Consider the following 16422-nt stretch of genomic DNA (forward strand, 5'->3'; position numbering starts at 1 on the left):
AAGTTAAAAGAAAATCTAGTCTGATCGGGCAGTGGAGCCACATTAAACTTGTATCTGAAACACCCAGTGTGCTTATCTCTACTCTTGATATCGTTCTGAACCCCTGTTCCACATGCTGGATTCTGTGCTAAAGTTAAACATTGCAGAAGGGCATATATCTGATGATACAGATGAATAAGGTTGAAGTTTAGGAATGAGCAAAGTTGGTATATTTAATAGGTTCAAGTCTACAGTATTTCTACAGTATTGATATAATTGGATTATTTTGTGGAAACGGATTAAACATTCCTAAAAATTATGATAGGTTTAAAACTCTCATAAATTTAAGACTCCTATTCATACTCTATTACTGTATTTTACCATATAAAACTAATTTTAAAAAAGGAACTAATTTTAAATTTCTTAAATATTTGATTGTTTGCAGGCAAAGTTGTTAGCCATGCAACAAGCCAGAGAAACTGCAGTTCAACAGTACAAAAAACTGGAGGAGGAAATCCAGACACTTCGAGTTTATTACAGGTAAAATTCTTCTTATTCTGATCATAAGTGAGTGTTGGTTTGGGAAATGCTTGAGGAAATACCTCAATGAAATTAAACATCATGTACTTAAAGCATTTTTTTTTGTAATTTACCTCTTTTTCTTCCTGCATTTGGTAAGGTTTAAGTTTAGACTCCCATCAGATTTGTAAAACATATAACTCATAACCAATTGTCTAAATGGAGCCTGGTCAGCTGTTGAACAATTGACTCACCTAAATGCCACCTCTAAAATGATGACATATATTTTTAAAGTGGCACATGAATATCAGTAATAAAGCTTTTCACCTAGAGGCCCGATGCACGAATTCATGCATGGGTGGGGTCCCTCAGGGTGGCCTGTGGGGATCCGGGAAGGGGGCCCCAGGTCACGCCCCCAGGCTCACAGCCCCAGCTTGCCCCCCCAGTCCACTGGTCACCATCTGTGTGGTGATGGACTGGCAGGGCCATGGGACCCCGCTCACACCCGCCTTGGCCTGGTGCCACCTGCTCACCTGCTCCACCATCGCACCCCTGTCCCGCTCTCCTTGGAGCCCATCAGGGCCGGCAGTGCCTCCACTGCCCCGTTGCCAGTGCTGCAGTGCAAGCCTCGGCCAGCCCTGGTTACCTGAGCCCCAGGGAGCCCTAGGCAGCTGGGCAGCCGCCATCTGGGGCTTGCCTGTACCTCTGGCTAGCCCTGGGTGGCTCGGGGGCTGAGAAGACTGGGGGACTCCAGAGGCAGGAAGGGCTGAGGGGACTGGGAGCCACCATCTTGTGTCTGTGGGCACCACTGTCTTTGAGGGTGAGGCAGTCAATTAGCATATTCCCTCCTTATTGTTAATTGTTGGACATCCCTGCCTCATGTGACCTTGCATAGAGGAGCATCACCCAGACCACCTTCTTTTTATAAAATGAGAATTATAGTTCTTACCTAGTAGAATTGTTTTAAGTGTATACAGATCTTAGCACATATTTGGCTTAATTTTAGTGCTCCACTAATTTTAAGATAAATTTCTTTTTATAATAAGAAGTCAGTGAGATAGGAGTAAAATGAAAAACTATGATTTCACTGAAGCTAAGGAAGGAGATTTAAAAAATCCAATATTGCTAATGGTAAAGTAAAATAAAGACTAAAAGTATCTATTTTGTTTGAAATTAGGTCATCATTAATGACCTCCTCCACAGTGGCTTTAATAAAGTATTAGGTATAGAAGCCAATTTTCTGAGAGTTGAGAAGGGATTAGAAGTAAAGAAGCATAGCAGTTTGGACAATAGAGTGGCCCTTGAAGAAACATGAAGAAACAGCCGTTGACCTGTGTAGCTTGCTTGGTTGGACATCATCCAGTGCACCAACAGGTTGCCAGTTTGATTCCCAGTCAGGGAATAAGCCCTTTATCTCTCTCTAGAAATCAATAAAAATATTTTTATAAGAAATAAACATAAAAATAAATATGAATAAGGAAGATGTTAATGATAGTTGGGTGAATGGAAGGTAGGTTAAGGATTTAGGGTTTTGGTTTTGAAAAATGGCAGATACTTGAGCATGTGTATGACTAATTGGAAGGAGCCAATAGAGAGAATTTTTATGAAACAGCATTTCTAAAGTAGGCTGAGATGGAATCTGCCGAATGCAGAACAGTTTGCCTTCAACAGAAAGATGATCACCTTATGCTCATAGACACGGGTGAAAGACATGTGAAGAGCAGGGAATGTAAAGTTCAGTTCACAATTAATAACTTCTCTGTGAAATAAGGGTCACTCAGGGCTTCTGAAGTAAAAAGGCAGGCAGCTTTGAAAGGAATACTGAATGTAAGGGGAGAAAATAACTGAATAAAGAAAAGAGCAAAGTTAAGCAATCTTAAAGACTGATCTGAGAACGAATGCCATGAATTTGTATGAGTTCCAGTTTGTATGATTGTGCAATTAGCACCGAAGGCAAATGATCAAATGGTTCAAGATTATGAATTTGTAAGACTAAAATTATGGAGAGAAGAGTGATTGCACACTAGCAGAAGAGTTGTTGAAATGTTGAGTGGTAGTCTAAGCTCAATAGGACAAGAAATAAAATTGAAAGGACATGTATGCTTGAGAGCAAAAGGAGGAATCAAGAAATCACAAATCTTAGGGAGATCATAGAATAAATGTAGAGGTGATACAAATTTTTAAGAGTTGAAAGGATTGGAAGTCACAGTCAGAAAGTGGAGCTATTTAAGATATGAGATGAAGCACTCAATCTGAGCAGTGACAATGTTTAAGGCATTGCCTTAGAAATGGGTGGTTGGGCCGAAACCGGTTTGGCTCAGTGGTAGAGCTTCGGTCTGTGGACTGAAAGGTCCCGGGTTCGATTCCGGTCAGGGGCATGTACGTTGGTTGCAGGCACATCCCCGATAGGGGGTGTGCAAGAGGCAGCTGGTCAGTGTTTCTTTCTCATCGACATTTCTAGCTCTCTATCTCTCTCCCTTCTTCTCTGTAAAAAATCAATAAAAATATATTTTAAAAAAATGGGTGGTTGGAATTGAGAGAAGGTGATAGCTATGAAGTGAAAGATTGATGGCACTAAAATATAAAATGCCCATTTGGATATTGTCTCTGAAAATATTGGCACAAGTTGGGGTACTGTGTAAATGTAATAATAGAAAGTGACCTAGCAATTGATAGATAAAAGTTACATGTTGAGCCAAAACCGGTTTGGCTCAGTGGATAGAGCTTCGGCCTGTGGACTGAAAGGTCCCGGGTTCGATTCCGGTCAAGGGCACGTACCTTGGTTGCGGGCACATCCCCAGTGGGGGGTGTGCAAGAGGCAGCTGGTTGATGTATCTTTCTCATCGATGTTTCAACTCTCTATCCCTCTCAATTCCTCTCTGTGTAAAAATCAATAAAATATATTTTTGAAAAAAAAGTTACATGTTGAAATGAAGAGTAATGTATAGTTAGTTGTAGCAAAAGAAAAAAAACCATGCAGTATGGGATGTATGAAAAAAATGTGTTGTATCCCCTCAAGAAAAATAGGAAAGCTGAATCCTTCGGGGAGATCCATCTTTTTGGGAAAAATAAAAGGTACAGAGAACTTTTGTGCATTGCTGATGGGAATGTAAAATGCTACATCTGCTGTGGAAAATGGTTTGGTGGTTCTTCAAAAAGTTACACACAGAAGTCCCATATGATCCAGCAATTCCCCACTTACCTATACAACCCAAAATAATTGAAAGCAATGGCTCAAACCAGATACTTGCACACCAATGTTCATAACAGCATTTTTCACATTACCCAAAAGGATGAAACAACTCTAGTGTCCCTCAACCAATACATGAATAAAGAAAATGTGTGTTGCATATATGTACAATAGAAATTGTTAGCCATTAAAAGGAATGACATTCTGATGCATGTTGCAACATGAATGACTCTTAAAAACATAATGTTAATTGAAATAAGGCAGACAAACATATGATTTCCCTTCTATGAGGTACATAGAATAGGCTAATTCATAGAAACAAAAAGCAGAATAGAGATTACCAAGGCCTAGGGAGGTGAGGAATGATGGTTGCCAGGAACTTGGAAAAGAGAGGAGAGTTACTGTTTAATGGGTACAGAGTTTTGGGGAAAAGTTCTGAAAATGGGTAGTGGTGAAGATTATGAAATATTGTCAGTGTACTTCATGCCACTGAATTGTTTGCTTAAAATGGTGAGTTTTGTGTAATTTTTTACCACATTTTTTAAAGGTATATAAAATGTTCTCTGAGGGTGTGCAGAAATTTATTTTAAATGGGATAGTGGTAAGGTCCCTGAGGTACAAAACTCTAGGAAGAAAGAGACAATTGTTGTAAACAACAAAGCTTAAATTTCCTGGAAGTTTACATTCAGTTTCAAGTTGATTTAAATGAAAATCCCCATTATTTCCTTATATGCTAAATAGTGGTGCCTATGAATCAATACATGAAACACAACTATTTCATAGATATATTAGTTTTTTCCTCAGAGTTTCCTGTTACAGAGGAAATAATAATCTTTGAGAGTATATAGATGTCCCCCATTTTCTCTCCATTGTTATCCTACCCCAGATATTCACTAAAAGTTCCATCCTATATAATAAAGAGGTGATATGCAAATTGACTGTCACACCGTCAAAGGTGGCTGCCTTCAACCAGGCTGGCAGGGGGTTAGTAAGGGACAACCAAAGGACTGAACAGCAGGCTGCATGGGGTGACCAGGCCAGCAGGGGGACCATGAGGGCAGCCAGGACTGCAGGGGGGGGGGGCAGTTAGGGGCAATTAGGCTGGCAGGGGGCAGTGAGGGGCAACTAGTCCAGTAGGGGGACAATTGGGGGCAACCACACAGACAGGCAGGTGAGTGGTTAGGAGCCATCAGTCCAGGATTATGAGAGGGATGTCCAAATGCTGATTTAGGCCCGATCCTAGGGATTGGAGAGGGTGCAGGCTGGGCCGAGGAGACCCCCTCCCTACCCCCACTCCCTACCCCCCCCCCCACGCACGAATTTCATGCACTGGGCCTTTAGTTCCTCTATAAAGAAAAGTAAGGCTAATTCTGTCATTTTCATGTGTACTTGTGTATGAAGAATTCATATTGGGTTTCATTTAGCAAAGTTTAAGAAAAAATACATTTTCCTTATTTTAAATTTTATACTTCCACATATATATATGGCTCTGGATCCTAGAGCAAATCACTATCAGCTTGCATGTAGACCATGAAACCAAATGAATATGAGAATAAGCCTCAAGAATAAGTCTGGCCATGGTCATGGCACACATCAATCTCTCTCTCTCTCAAATTAATCGATAAATTTAAAGAATAAGTCTGGCTCTCAGCTTTGCAACAGCCAAAGCAGTGGAGGATATTTAGTCTTAAGGGCAGATTAAAATTGCTGGGTACTTTCATTTTCCCTTGCCTTTAATTCTACCAATTAGTGATACTGACCTTTTTATTCCTCAAAAAAATTATATTTTGCTAGATTATGCTAAGAGCTACTATTACTTAAGCACTTCATTTTCCTGTATAGAAGTAAGGAATCGCATATATATTGGGTCGGCAGGTAAGTAATTGCGGATTTTTTAAAGAAAATCAAAGACAATTTTTTCATGGAACTAAATAACTTTATTCTGTAATGTATTGCCCATTTTGATCAATGACCTTTTGCCATCTTTCAGGCAGCATCATAATCCCACGTTCAAAAAACTTCTGGTTTTTATTAGCAAAAAACTGAATCAGGTACGATTTGACATCATCATCATTATTGAAATTTTTACCATTCAAGGAGTTTTGTAAAGATCGAAACAAAAAGTAATCAGATAGTGCAAGGTCAGGACTATATGGTGAATGTGGCAAAACATCCCAACAAAGCTCCATTAATTTTTGCCGAGTGACCAAAGATGTGTGTGGCCTTGCATTGTCATGATGGAATACAACACCTTTCCGATTTGTCAATTTGGGCCGCTTTTCTTCAACTGCATTGTTTAATTTCGTTAGTTGTTCAATGTAGACATCAGAATTGATCATTCGGTTGGGTGGTAAGAGTTCAAAGTAGACAATTCCTTTGTAATCCCACCAAACTGATAACAAAACCTTCTTTTGATGAATATCAGCTTTTGATGTTGTTTGAGTTGGTTCACCTGGCCTGCTCCACGATCTTTTCCGCTTGATATTGCTGTAAACAACCCATTTTTCATCACCAGTTATCAGTCGTTTTAAAAATGGATCATTTTCATTACGTTTCTTTAGCAAATCGCAGCTGCTAATGCGTTGCGTTAACTGTGATTCTTTCAGTTCGTGAGGAACCCATGTATCGAGTTTTTGAACATAGCCAAGTTGTTTTAAGTGATTTTCAATGCATGTATGTGATACATGAAGCTTCTCTGCAATCTCACGTGTTGTACTGTGACAGTCCGAATTGATTATTGCTTTGATTAGTGCGTCATCAACTTCAACTGGACAACCAGAGCGTTTTTCATCTTTGAGTGAAAAATCACCAGAACGAAATTTGGCAAACCAATTTTGACACTGCCGTTCTTTTAAGGCTTCGTCACCATAAACAGCACATAACTTTTTATGAGCTTGCGATGCGTTTTTCCCTTTGTGGAAATAAAAAAGCAAAATATGACGAAAATGTTCCTTTTGATTTTCCATATTTCAACGAACGCCAAACGAAAACTACAAAACAGATCAAAAAACTTTTTTTACTGATTAACAGCTGAATAGCCAACTATCAAATAACAAAATGTGTTTTACATTTGTACTATGTCTGCAAACCTAAAAATTCAACTGAAGCCATATATGTGTGAAACCCGCAATTACTTAGTTGCCGACCCAATATATGTATAAAAGCCTAAGCCACTGTTATGACAGGTCATTATGATGAACAATGACCACCAGGGGGCATATGCTCAGTGCAGGAGCTGCCCCTTGGTGGTCAGTGCATCCCCACAGCCAACCTCCTACAGCTGGCCGGGGACTGGGTGAGATGGCCTTGATCGCCGGCCAAGCCAAGGATCCCATCCCTGCACAAATTTGTGCACTGGGCCTCTAGTGGTAATATATTTTTCTGAGTTTTTCTATTCTGTTCATTTCCTCTGAGTTGCAGAAGACTTTGGGGTACTAGGAAAAGGAAATATTGGCCTTTGTTTCTGTTGGTGGAGTTAGAGAAGAGGCAAGTGAGGTGCATGGGTGAGGATACTAAACTTATAACTGACAGCTCTTTCACATTAAGCAGAAAGGATAATGGGAGAGGAATGACAATATTTTATTTTATTTCATTTCTTTTTATTTCTTTTTATTTTATTTTATTTTATTTTTAGAGAAAGAGAGAGAAGGCAAGAGGAAGGGAGGGAGGGAATGGGGAGGAAGAGAGAGAGTGTGAAGCATCATGTGAGAGAGACACATTGACTGGTTGCCTCCTGCATGCACTCCGTGGAGTAAACCTGTAACCTAGGTATTTGCCCTCCACCGGGAATTGAACCTGCGACCCTTGGGTGCACAGGCCAACCTCTAACCATTGAGCACACTGGCCATGGCAACAATATATGAGTTTAAATAAGTTTCCTTTATTACAAAAGTGCTAAGAAATATTAATACTTCCTTGTTGCTGTTCTGAATGTTGAATTCTGTGCAATAGCCTTGTTACTGTAAATCTAAACAGTTCCAACAGGGAAGTGTCTTAAACTGGTAAGGGTTAGATTTGTATTTGGTAATGATTTTTTCCTGTTGGTATAAACCTGTAGTGCTGCATTCCTAAGTTCAGGAGGCATAATAATAACAAACTCATTTCTAATCTAAAGACTGCCTTAGTTTCAATGTTGGCTGATTTTTTAGTGCTTCCTTATATTTTCTTTTGCTTAAAGAGTGTAAATTCATTGTGTATATAAGAATGAGATCCTGTTGTTTGGTGCCAATGACTAGGATTTAGTATACTTACTTATAATAGCAGTTTATATTTTAAAATTTTATTATGTGTAATTGCATGTAGAAAGTTGTAATGCCTTTTAAAAAATGGTAAATTTCATTTTTGACCAACTATTGAATAGAATGCTCAATATTTTAAGATAGTAAGTTTCCTATGAATGTGCTAGTATTTTTTAAGTAAGTAGAATGCACAATGAAAACTATGCTAAACATAAACTCCATTTACTGCATCCATTATGTACATTTCAAAGTCATAGGAGCCATAAAGATAGAGCCAGTAAAAGAAATATACTCAAAAAGAGAGTGAAATTCTTAATTTTCCTCTATGTCCTTTTTATAAATTTTATTTAGTATGGGTCTTTGACTTTTTACATACACCCTTTGCCTGAATGTATGCAAATCTTAGGAATCAAAAATATTACTGTCACTAGGATCTGGTCAGGGGTTTTCTCGTTGAACTGGATGTTCTCTCAGTCAGAACTATAGACTGATAAGGCAGCACGCAAACCCCAACCATGAGCAACTGTGTTCTCACAACAAATCCCTCATCAAAAGCAGCTGAACACAGGATCCTGACTTCTCCAGTTCTGAGTTCCAGTCATTTGTGCTAACTGGGCTACCCTGTAACATAAACATTTTGTCACATCTTTATTTCCCACAGGCATTAACTGTCCGTGGATCTGTGTTGTGGTTCCATACTGCTAAACTAGTATTAAAAAGAACAACAACAATAAAATGTAGGCAAGCTCCGAATTTTCTAGGTTTCAGTTTTGACACATAAGGCTTTTCCTAATTCTAACCTATTGTGAAATTTTGTCACCCTTTCATATGAGGTAGATTAAAGTTTTGTTGAGTTATATTTAGAATCAAAAGCTGTAAGAAAACATGTCTTCCTTACCATTAAGATGTACCTATTTTCAAGGCCTTTGTAATGTATAGCTTGCTTCACCTTTACTGTTTAGGTCACCATATGTATTAAGTGGTAACTCTAAAATGCTCAACAACAACAACAAAAAATTAAAGTTTCAAAAACAAAACCTTAAAGTTTTTATTTTTTACCAGTCCAGTGATTTGAAATATAATTATTAGAGATTCTTTCTTTCCTCCTCTCAACATTATAGAATGTCACATTTAATAAGTTACTTAACTTCTAAATGTCAGTTTCTTTTACCTCTAACAGATCATATCTGACATGCTTATTATGAAAATCATTGAGATGATATATATGTATGTTTTTGAAACTGAAAAGCACTATACATAGGAAATATGCTAATAGTATTTTTGATAAAATTACTTTAAGGGTTTGGCGCCCATTGGGTTAGAGCACATGTGTCAAACACAAGGCCCGCGGGCCAAATCCGTCCCGCCAGGCCTTGCAATGTGGCCCGCACCGCGCTGTCATCACTGCACTCCGCTGCGTTTCCATCACAATGACAGTTTATGACTGTTCAGTAAACCATTCGGCCCGCGATTTAGGCTGGATTTTAGATTTTGGCCCCTTCTCTGATTGAGTTCGACACCCCTAGGTTAGAGGAAGGAACATTGGCCTGCCAACTGAAGGGTCCTGGGTTGATTCCAGTCAAGGGCATGCATGTCAGTTAAAGGCTCAATCCCTGGCCCTGGTCAGGGTGTGTGCAAAGACAGCCAGTCAATGTGTCTCTCTCACATCGATGCTTCTCTCTGAGTGTCTCTCTCCCTTTGACTCTCTCTAAAAATCAATGGGAAAATATCCTCAGGTGAGGATTAACAAAGACGCTTTTCCTACTGAACTATTTTATATTTTATATCTTCTATGACTTTGCATCCAGAGGACATTTTTGCCTTATTGGATTTCACTATTTTCTGTTTTATACCAACAGTAAGTTTCAAGAATAAGACTAAAATTCATTATTAGATCTTAATTGTTATCTGTTATTTTATAAAATGATCCAGCCTTCTCTTTTTAGATCAGTTTATAAAATGTCTTGCTATTTAATAATTGTGACTTTCAAAAGGCCCAGAATTAGAATGGCCTTGCCAAGTGTAGGTCATGAAGTTTCCTAGCTGTTAACATTATTTCTATCACATGGAGAAAATTTAATTTTGTATTTTGTTACATAAAAAAGTAAAGTGTCTTTCTTAGCTTTGCTCTTAGAATCACTGTTAATATAATATAATTCCACAGATGCCAGTTGCCTTCTACTTAGATAATCTTTGATTTGTTCTTTTTCACAAATTTAATCAGTAACCAAATTTTGCTAATTTTTTTCTTGCATTGTCTATTATTTTTACCATTTATTTTTCAAAGTTCGTACCTTAGACCAGACTTATATACTCTCACTCCCAGGCTTTCCTTGCTATTTTATCTGCTTATCTCCATTCCTTATTTCTCTTAAGATTCCTGAAACATAACATTTTTATCCTCTCACTCAACCATCAGCAGTATTTAATGATATCACTTTACTTATATAATAAATCCAAACTTTTTAACCTAACACCCATGAACCCTTGATTTTGCTGCCAACTCTTTCTGATTTAATGTTTTACCAACTGTCTTTTTACCTTCCAATTTTACTCACATTTGTGTCACTGATGCAGTACACTGCCTCACACATAGTAGGTACTCAAAAAATGTTTGTTGTAGTGCACTCACTATTATTTGCACTTCCAAAATGAATCATTCATTATTCTCTAGACATACCAAAATTTCCCATTTCAGTGCTTTCCCTTATGTCACCTATGGTTCCGGGAGTACTTCATCTCTGTCCATCTTATTGAGCCTCCAGAACACAACTTAAATATCAACTATGCCATTAATCTTTTTCTGATCTTCTCAACTAGAAGTGATTTCATCCTACCTAAAACTATCACAGTTATTCACAGTGGCTCTCTCACATATTTGTTTGGTAAATGTTTGCCATCCAAAGTAACAAACAATCAAATTTAACACTAGATTGAAAGTTTCTTTAGATTAAACGTTTCTTCTGCAGAGCAGTAGTCTGTGCAATGCATATAATGATAGTTCGATGATGAATGATTGGACAAAACATAGACCTAGTCCAGCATATTAGATAATCATTTGCAGATGTGTGGGACAAAAAAAGGTGTATCATCTGCCAGCAAAGTTTATTTTATCCAGGGCAACGGTGTTCATATTTGAAAACCATTATCAGAAGCATTTGTTTGGATTTTACTTTTCTTAAAATTTAGAATAATTTTTTTTAAAATGTAGGAAACAATATCATTTTCTCATGTTCATTGTAGTATTGTTTCTTACAGTGAAAAAAATTAGAATCTTTTCGAAGGGTGTTTTCTTTCGTCAGTACATGTTTTAAAACATTAAGTTAATTGTCAAAATAAAAACTGGAATACCTGCCAACATGGCACCCTTAGGTATGTGCCTTAGTCAAGGTTCTTCAGAGAAGCCAAAGGAATGAACTCAGTATATACAGGGAAGAGGTTTATTTCAAGACATCGCCTCCTCTAGTTATGGAGGCTAGCAAGTCCAAAGTGTTCAGGGCAAGCCCGCTGGTTGGAGACCCAGGGAGAGTTGATGCTGCAGTCAAGAGCCCCAAGATGCAGAATTCCTTCTGCCGGGTGGGGGTGGGGGGGATCTCAATTTTCTCTTAAAGCCTTCAGCAGGTTGTCTGAGGCCCACCCAGATTGTGGAGAGTAATCTGCTTTCCTCAAAGTCTACTGATAGAAATAGACATAGGCATTGGCCCTTGAATATCTCTCTAACCTCATTTCTTAACATGTTTCTACTCTTGCTTCACTCCAGCCTCATTACCTCAAACATTCTAAGACTGCTCCCAACTCAAGGCCCTGGCTCTTCTTTTCTCTTTCTGGAGTGATCTGCCCCCCAAAAGGCATAAGTCTGCTCCCTCACTTTGTTCAACTTGCTGCTTACATATCCTGACCACACTATCTAAGATAGCTTCCCCACTCACTGTGTCACTCTATTTGTTACCCTCCTTTATCTTCCTTCATAGTAGACGTGCCTGCATAGCACTGTACTATATTTGTGGATGGTCATCTGGAGATTAAATTCTGCAAGGACAGGGATTTTGTTTGTTTTCCACTGTATCTTATACCTGATTCGGTGCTCAGATCATCTTTAATGGTCATTACAATTTTTTCTGAGTGTAAGAATATATGCTTAAACGTTGTGATACCTCAGCAGTTTAACAGCAGGTTTTCTGGGGAGTGGGACTGGCTCTAGCTGTTATGTGTATGTGTGCTGAGTGAGAGGAGAGGAAATTTTAATTTGCATTTTATACCTTATAAAGTGTTTGCCTTTTTTTTATGAGTGTTACTTTTATGTAAAAATAATTTTGTAAATTTTAAAAGTTACATAATAACCTGAACAACTTAAATGTGTTGCCTAGAAATAAATAAGCAATCTGAAAAATAGATATGTGTGTATGTATATATGACAGTGAAGTTCATTTTCTTTAGTAGATTAGTGTTGTGCTTTACAAAAAAGATGAGCTATATAAGGGAATGACAATCTAAGGTAAGTTCACCTACTTTATTAGTTAGGTCTCTATAAATAATAACCTCACTTAGGCTTTTCGTCTGCCAAATATTTTACACTATTTTTAAAGTACTTTCATTTCATAAATCAAGTACTTTTAAAAAATAATGTGTTAAGAAAAATATTACCAACTTTAAAAGAAATATTAACCTTAACATTCTTACTATGATAGAAGCAGGGGCCCATGACAGGTTAGTGAGGAGAAGGGTACCTTTTTAAAATACCTTAATCCTGTGAACATTAGCTATGTCAGAAATGACTTGAAAGAAGAGAATTCCTTCATATTTCAAGAGAACTGAACTCAGAAAACTCTGTAGCATTTTTGACTTATAAATGTTTTCTCTTTGCTTTCTGTATATGACATATACACATAATTAAATGCATTAAAGTTTCATTGAATCTGAATGACTTTAAAATATTTGACAAATGGAAATAATAGTTAATAATTGAAGACCTTTGTTCAGAAACATTAATTGCAAAAACAATAAATAACAATGTTAACATACAGAACAAGATATAATAAACGGAGGTCTTTGAGCTACTGTTGATTTCTATAAACTTTCTAATGCCACTGCCATCCCAAAGAGCTTAGCAAATATTGACTGAGTATGACAGTGATGATCCAGAGGTATTTTTAAGACCTGGTGGCACTGGCAGTACAGTCAGGATCCGGGACCTAACACTGTCATTTTCCCTCAGGGCCCTTTCACCTGGACCTCTCCCAAAAAAACAAATATTGACTTGCCGTTAGGCATTTAAATGTGTAAATATTCCAGTCCCAATAATATGCGAAATAGCTGGAGTTTTCACTCTTTAAATCTTGCAGTAGTTATTCTCAGAAGTTTAAATTGATGTTTCAAAAGTTTGAAAAGGTAGCCGAAACCGGTTTAGCTCAATGGATAGAGCGTCGGCTTGGGGACTGAAGAGACCAGGGTTCGATTCCGGTCAAGGGCATGTACCTTGGTTGCAGGCATATCCCCAGTAGGCGATATGCAAGAGGCAACTGATAGATGACTCTCTCTCATCGATGTTTCTAACTCTCTATCTCTCTCCCTTCCTCTCTGTACAAAATCAATAAAATATATATTTTTTTAAAAAGTTTGAAAAGGTAAAAAAAATAGGCTAATTAAATGTGTTTCTAATAATTCCAAACAAAATTTGTTTCATGAACTTAGTTAATATAAAAATATTTTATTCCTTTCACTATTTTAAACACAAGATATTTATGAAACTTCTGAGTTTATCAGGGTTTAATTTGCTATTCTGTTTAGTTGTTAAGTTTTAAATGTTGTTCAGTATATCCTGTTCCCTGTAAGGGCTTTATGGCTATCAGTATTCTATTTACATAGCTCCAGTTATTTTCCCAAATAACTGGTTCTGATTAAATTAGAAATAAACAGTATTCAGTTGCTATACAACACAATCAAGAAATTCAAAAGCCTAAGGATTGGTTAGTTAAGTTTTATTAGACAGTATTGATCTGATAACTATTTTAATTCACTTTAATTCATGTAAAGTTTAGTTGACCTGTCAAACTCGGTTAGCTGTTCTGAACTGTAAGAAATGAAAATTTTCTAAAACATCAATTTGGTTTGGTTTCATTTGCTTTGAATATTTGTTTTGTTCTGTTGTATATGATTGAGGATTGAAATAACCACTTTTTTACTTATTCTCCTTTTATCTGAAAACTAAGATGAAATTTAAAGTCAATATCAGGAGGCCCAGGAGCTATGGGCAGGGATACAGCCTTGGCCAGGCTGGCCAGATGCTGACGCAATGATACACTAGATAATCCACACAGACAATGGTGCATCTCCAGGGCGGGGCCCAAACCCAGCTTTGCTTCCTGGCTCCCCCACCTAACCTAGGCCCTCCCCTCCCAGACCTGATTCTCCACTTGGCATTGCCAAGACTGGGCCCCAGTTGCCTGGGCAAGCAACAGGCCTGTTCCCTACCTATGTCCCCTCTCCCGCCCCCTCACAGGAGAAAGGCATAAGAGCCTCTCTGCAGCTTTGAAGCCCTCATCAGTATCTTCCTCTTCGTCACCCTTTCCTACATCCCCCCACCCCCAGCCCTGCTTCGGCCTGACTGGTCAACTGGCTGGCTGGTGGGTGGGCAAGGGTGGGGCTCCTGAGCCCTGTTCCCACCAGCTCTTAGTGTTACCTCCCAGACGGCTAAGGGGCTGGGGATGGATAGTGTTGCCCTTAGCGTACCTCCAGTCAGCGCTGTGTTCCAGGTGTTCCGCGTCTTCTTTGTGGAGTTTGTGGCGAGTTTGACAGCAGGCAGCACAGTAGTCCTCGTGGCCTCCATAGAAATCCTGGCGCAGCAGTTTGGGAGCCCAGTGGGCAGTGCCCTGAGCGGAGACTGTGGTGATGGCTGGGGGCCTTTTCTGAGGGATGCTGCTCACCTTCTCCGCTACCTGCTTGACCCTTCTGTACCTGGGGACTGGGCTGCTGGGTGGACCTGACCTTCACTCCAAACAGGCCTGCTAGCTCATTCCTTCTCTCCTCGCCAACCCCTGGCCATGGGGCTGGCGCTGACTGATGGGAGCCTCTCCAGCTTTACCTTTGCCCCACTCTTCCAATGGCTGCTCAGCCACTGTGCCTGGCGGGGCCCTCCTACTGCTAGTGTCTGTCCTCTGCCTCCTCCTGGTGGCCTGCGGTGCTCTCCTCTTCCCGCTCTCCGGAATGGAGGACCTTCCCATGAGGCTCAGCTCGCCTCCCTCCTCCATCATGGCCCTTTCCTCCATCGCACTGTTGCCCTCACCCTAACCAATTCTAGCCGCTTCATTTCCTGTGTGCACCTGGGAGCCCGTCTCCAGGACCCAGATGAGGATTCACTGCTGCCTTCCTGCTTCGGGTGATTGCTGTCTCTGACTTCCCAGGGCCTGTGGTTTCCAGGTGGCTGGGGAATGCTGGCCCAGGGCCTGGGGCATGACTGCCGATGCTCTGGGCCACCCTGGCTGGGTGTCACTGGCCCTGTTCCCTGTGGCTCCGGCTCCCACAGCCCTGGTGGCTCTAGCTGTGGCCTGTGGGTTTACCTCAGGGGCCCTGATCCCAGTGGCCTTCTCCATGCTGCCTGCACTGGTGGGAACGGGAAGGATATACTGTGGCCTAGGGCTGGTGCAGATGGTAGAAAGCCTCGGGGGGTCGCTGGGGGCTCCTCTGTCAGGCTAGCTCCGCGATGTGACAGGCAGCACACAGCTGCTTTGTGGTGGCTGGGGCCTTCCTGTGACAGGGAGTGGAGTTCCCATCACTCTGTCCCACTTCTGCTTCTCAGCTCCTACCTCCAAACCCCAGGGCCTTGTTGCAGAGGCACTGGGCACCAAAGTCCCCCTGGCCACAGGAGCACTGGGAGAAGACTGAACTCAAAAAAAAAAACCTGGAAGCCAGAGATTGGCAGCTCCATCTCCTCCTCCTGCCCCATGTTGGCGCCCATAGAACCACAGTGCCATAAGCATCTGATCTCCCTTCCACCATAGGAGGCCTGGGGCTCCTGCCCTGTTTGTTCCAACCCTATGTGTTTTGTTGAGGACTCCTGTCTCTTCTTTGCTTCCACAGGCTTTTCTGCAGGATCCCAGAGAGCCTCCTCCCTGAGCCATGAGCCAATTGTGAAAATCAAAGGCCAAGAGTCTTATTATGTTTTGCAAGTGATCTTTAGTGTTGCCTACTAAGTTTCTTCTCTGAAGACAGTTGTTTGGGAAAGAGAGATGCCCCTTTGAGAGAAAACTGAATAATAATCAGAACCTCAAAAAAAAAACAAAAAAACCTCAAGTATTAATCTTTTGTGTCCTAACTTGATTTTTTAATAGGTATTTCTTTTTGGTTTTTAATTAGTAGCATGATTAAAAGATGACATAAAAATAGACTTAAATTATAATTGGTATAAAGAAAACATTATTTCTAAATCTGATTCGATTGAGCCTTTGTTGATTTTTTTATTTGTAAAATTTTCATTTTACATTAATTATTTTGGTACAA

At 39.8% G+C, this 16422-nt stretch overlaps 1 protein-coding gene and 1 pseudogene across 8 annotated transcripts in view; both read left to right on the plus strand.

The window, feature by feature from the left end:
- MIPOL1 (mirror-image polydactyly 1) overlaps nucleotides 1–16422 on the plus strand; it is a 320705-nt gene that overhangs the window by 191353 nt on the left and 112930 nt on the right. For 7 of the 8 annotated variants that reach the window (XM_045585525.1, XM_045585523.1, XM_045585517.1 and 4 more), the window contains one exon: nucleotides 425–519. In XM_045585525.1, the coding sequence (XP_045441481.1) occupies nucleotides 425–519 (95 nt within the window). Of the gene's footprint in view, nucleotides 1–424; nucleotides 520–16002; nucleotides 16188–16422 lie in introns of those variants that run through there. The other variant, XM_045585526.1, reaches the window with a different exon arrangement.
- On the plus strand, nucleotides 11286–15991 carry LOC118704104 (annotated as a pseudogene).

This window comes from Pipistrellus kuhlii, unplaced genomic scaffold (genome assembly GCF_014108245.1).
Source record: "Pipistrellus kuhlii isolate mPipKuh1 unplaced genomic scaffold, mPipKuh1.p scaffold_m20_p_1, whole genome shotgun sequence".
Taxonomy (NCBI): Eukaryota; Metazoa; Chordata; class Mammalia; order Chiroptera; family Vespertilionidae; genus Pipistrellus; species Pipistrellus kuhlii.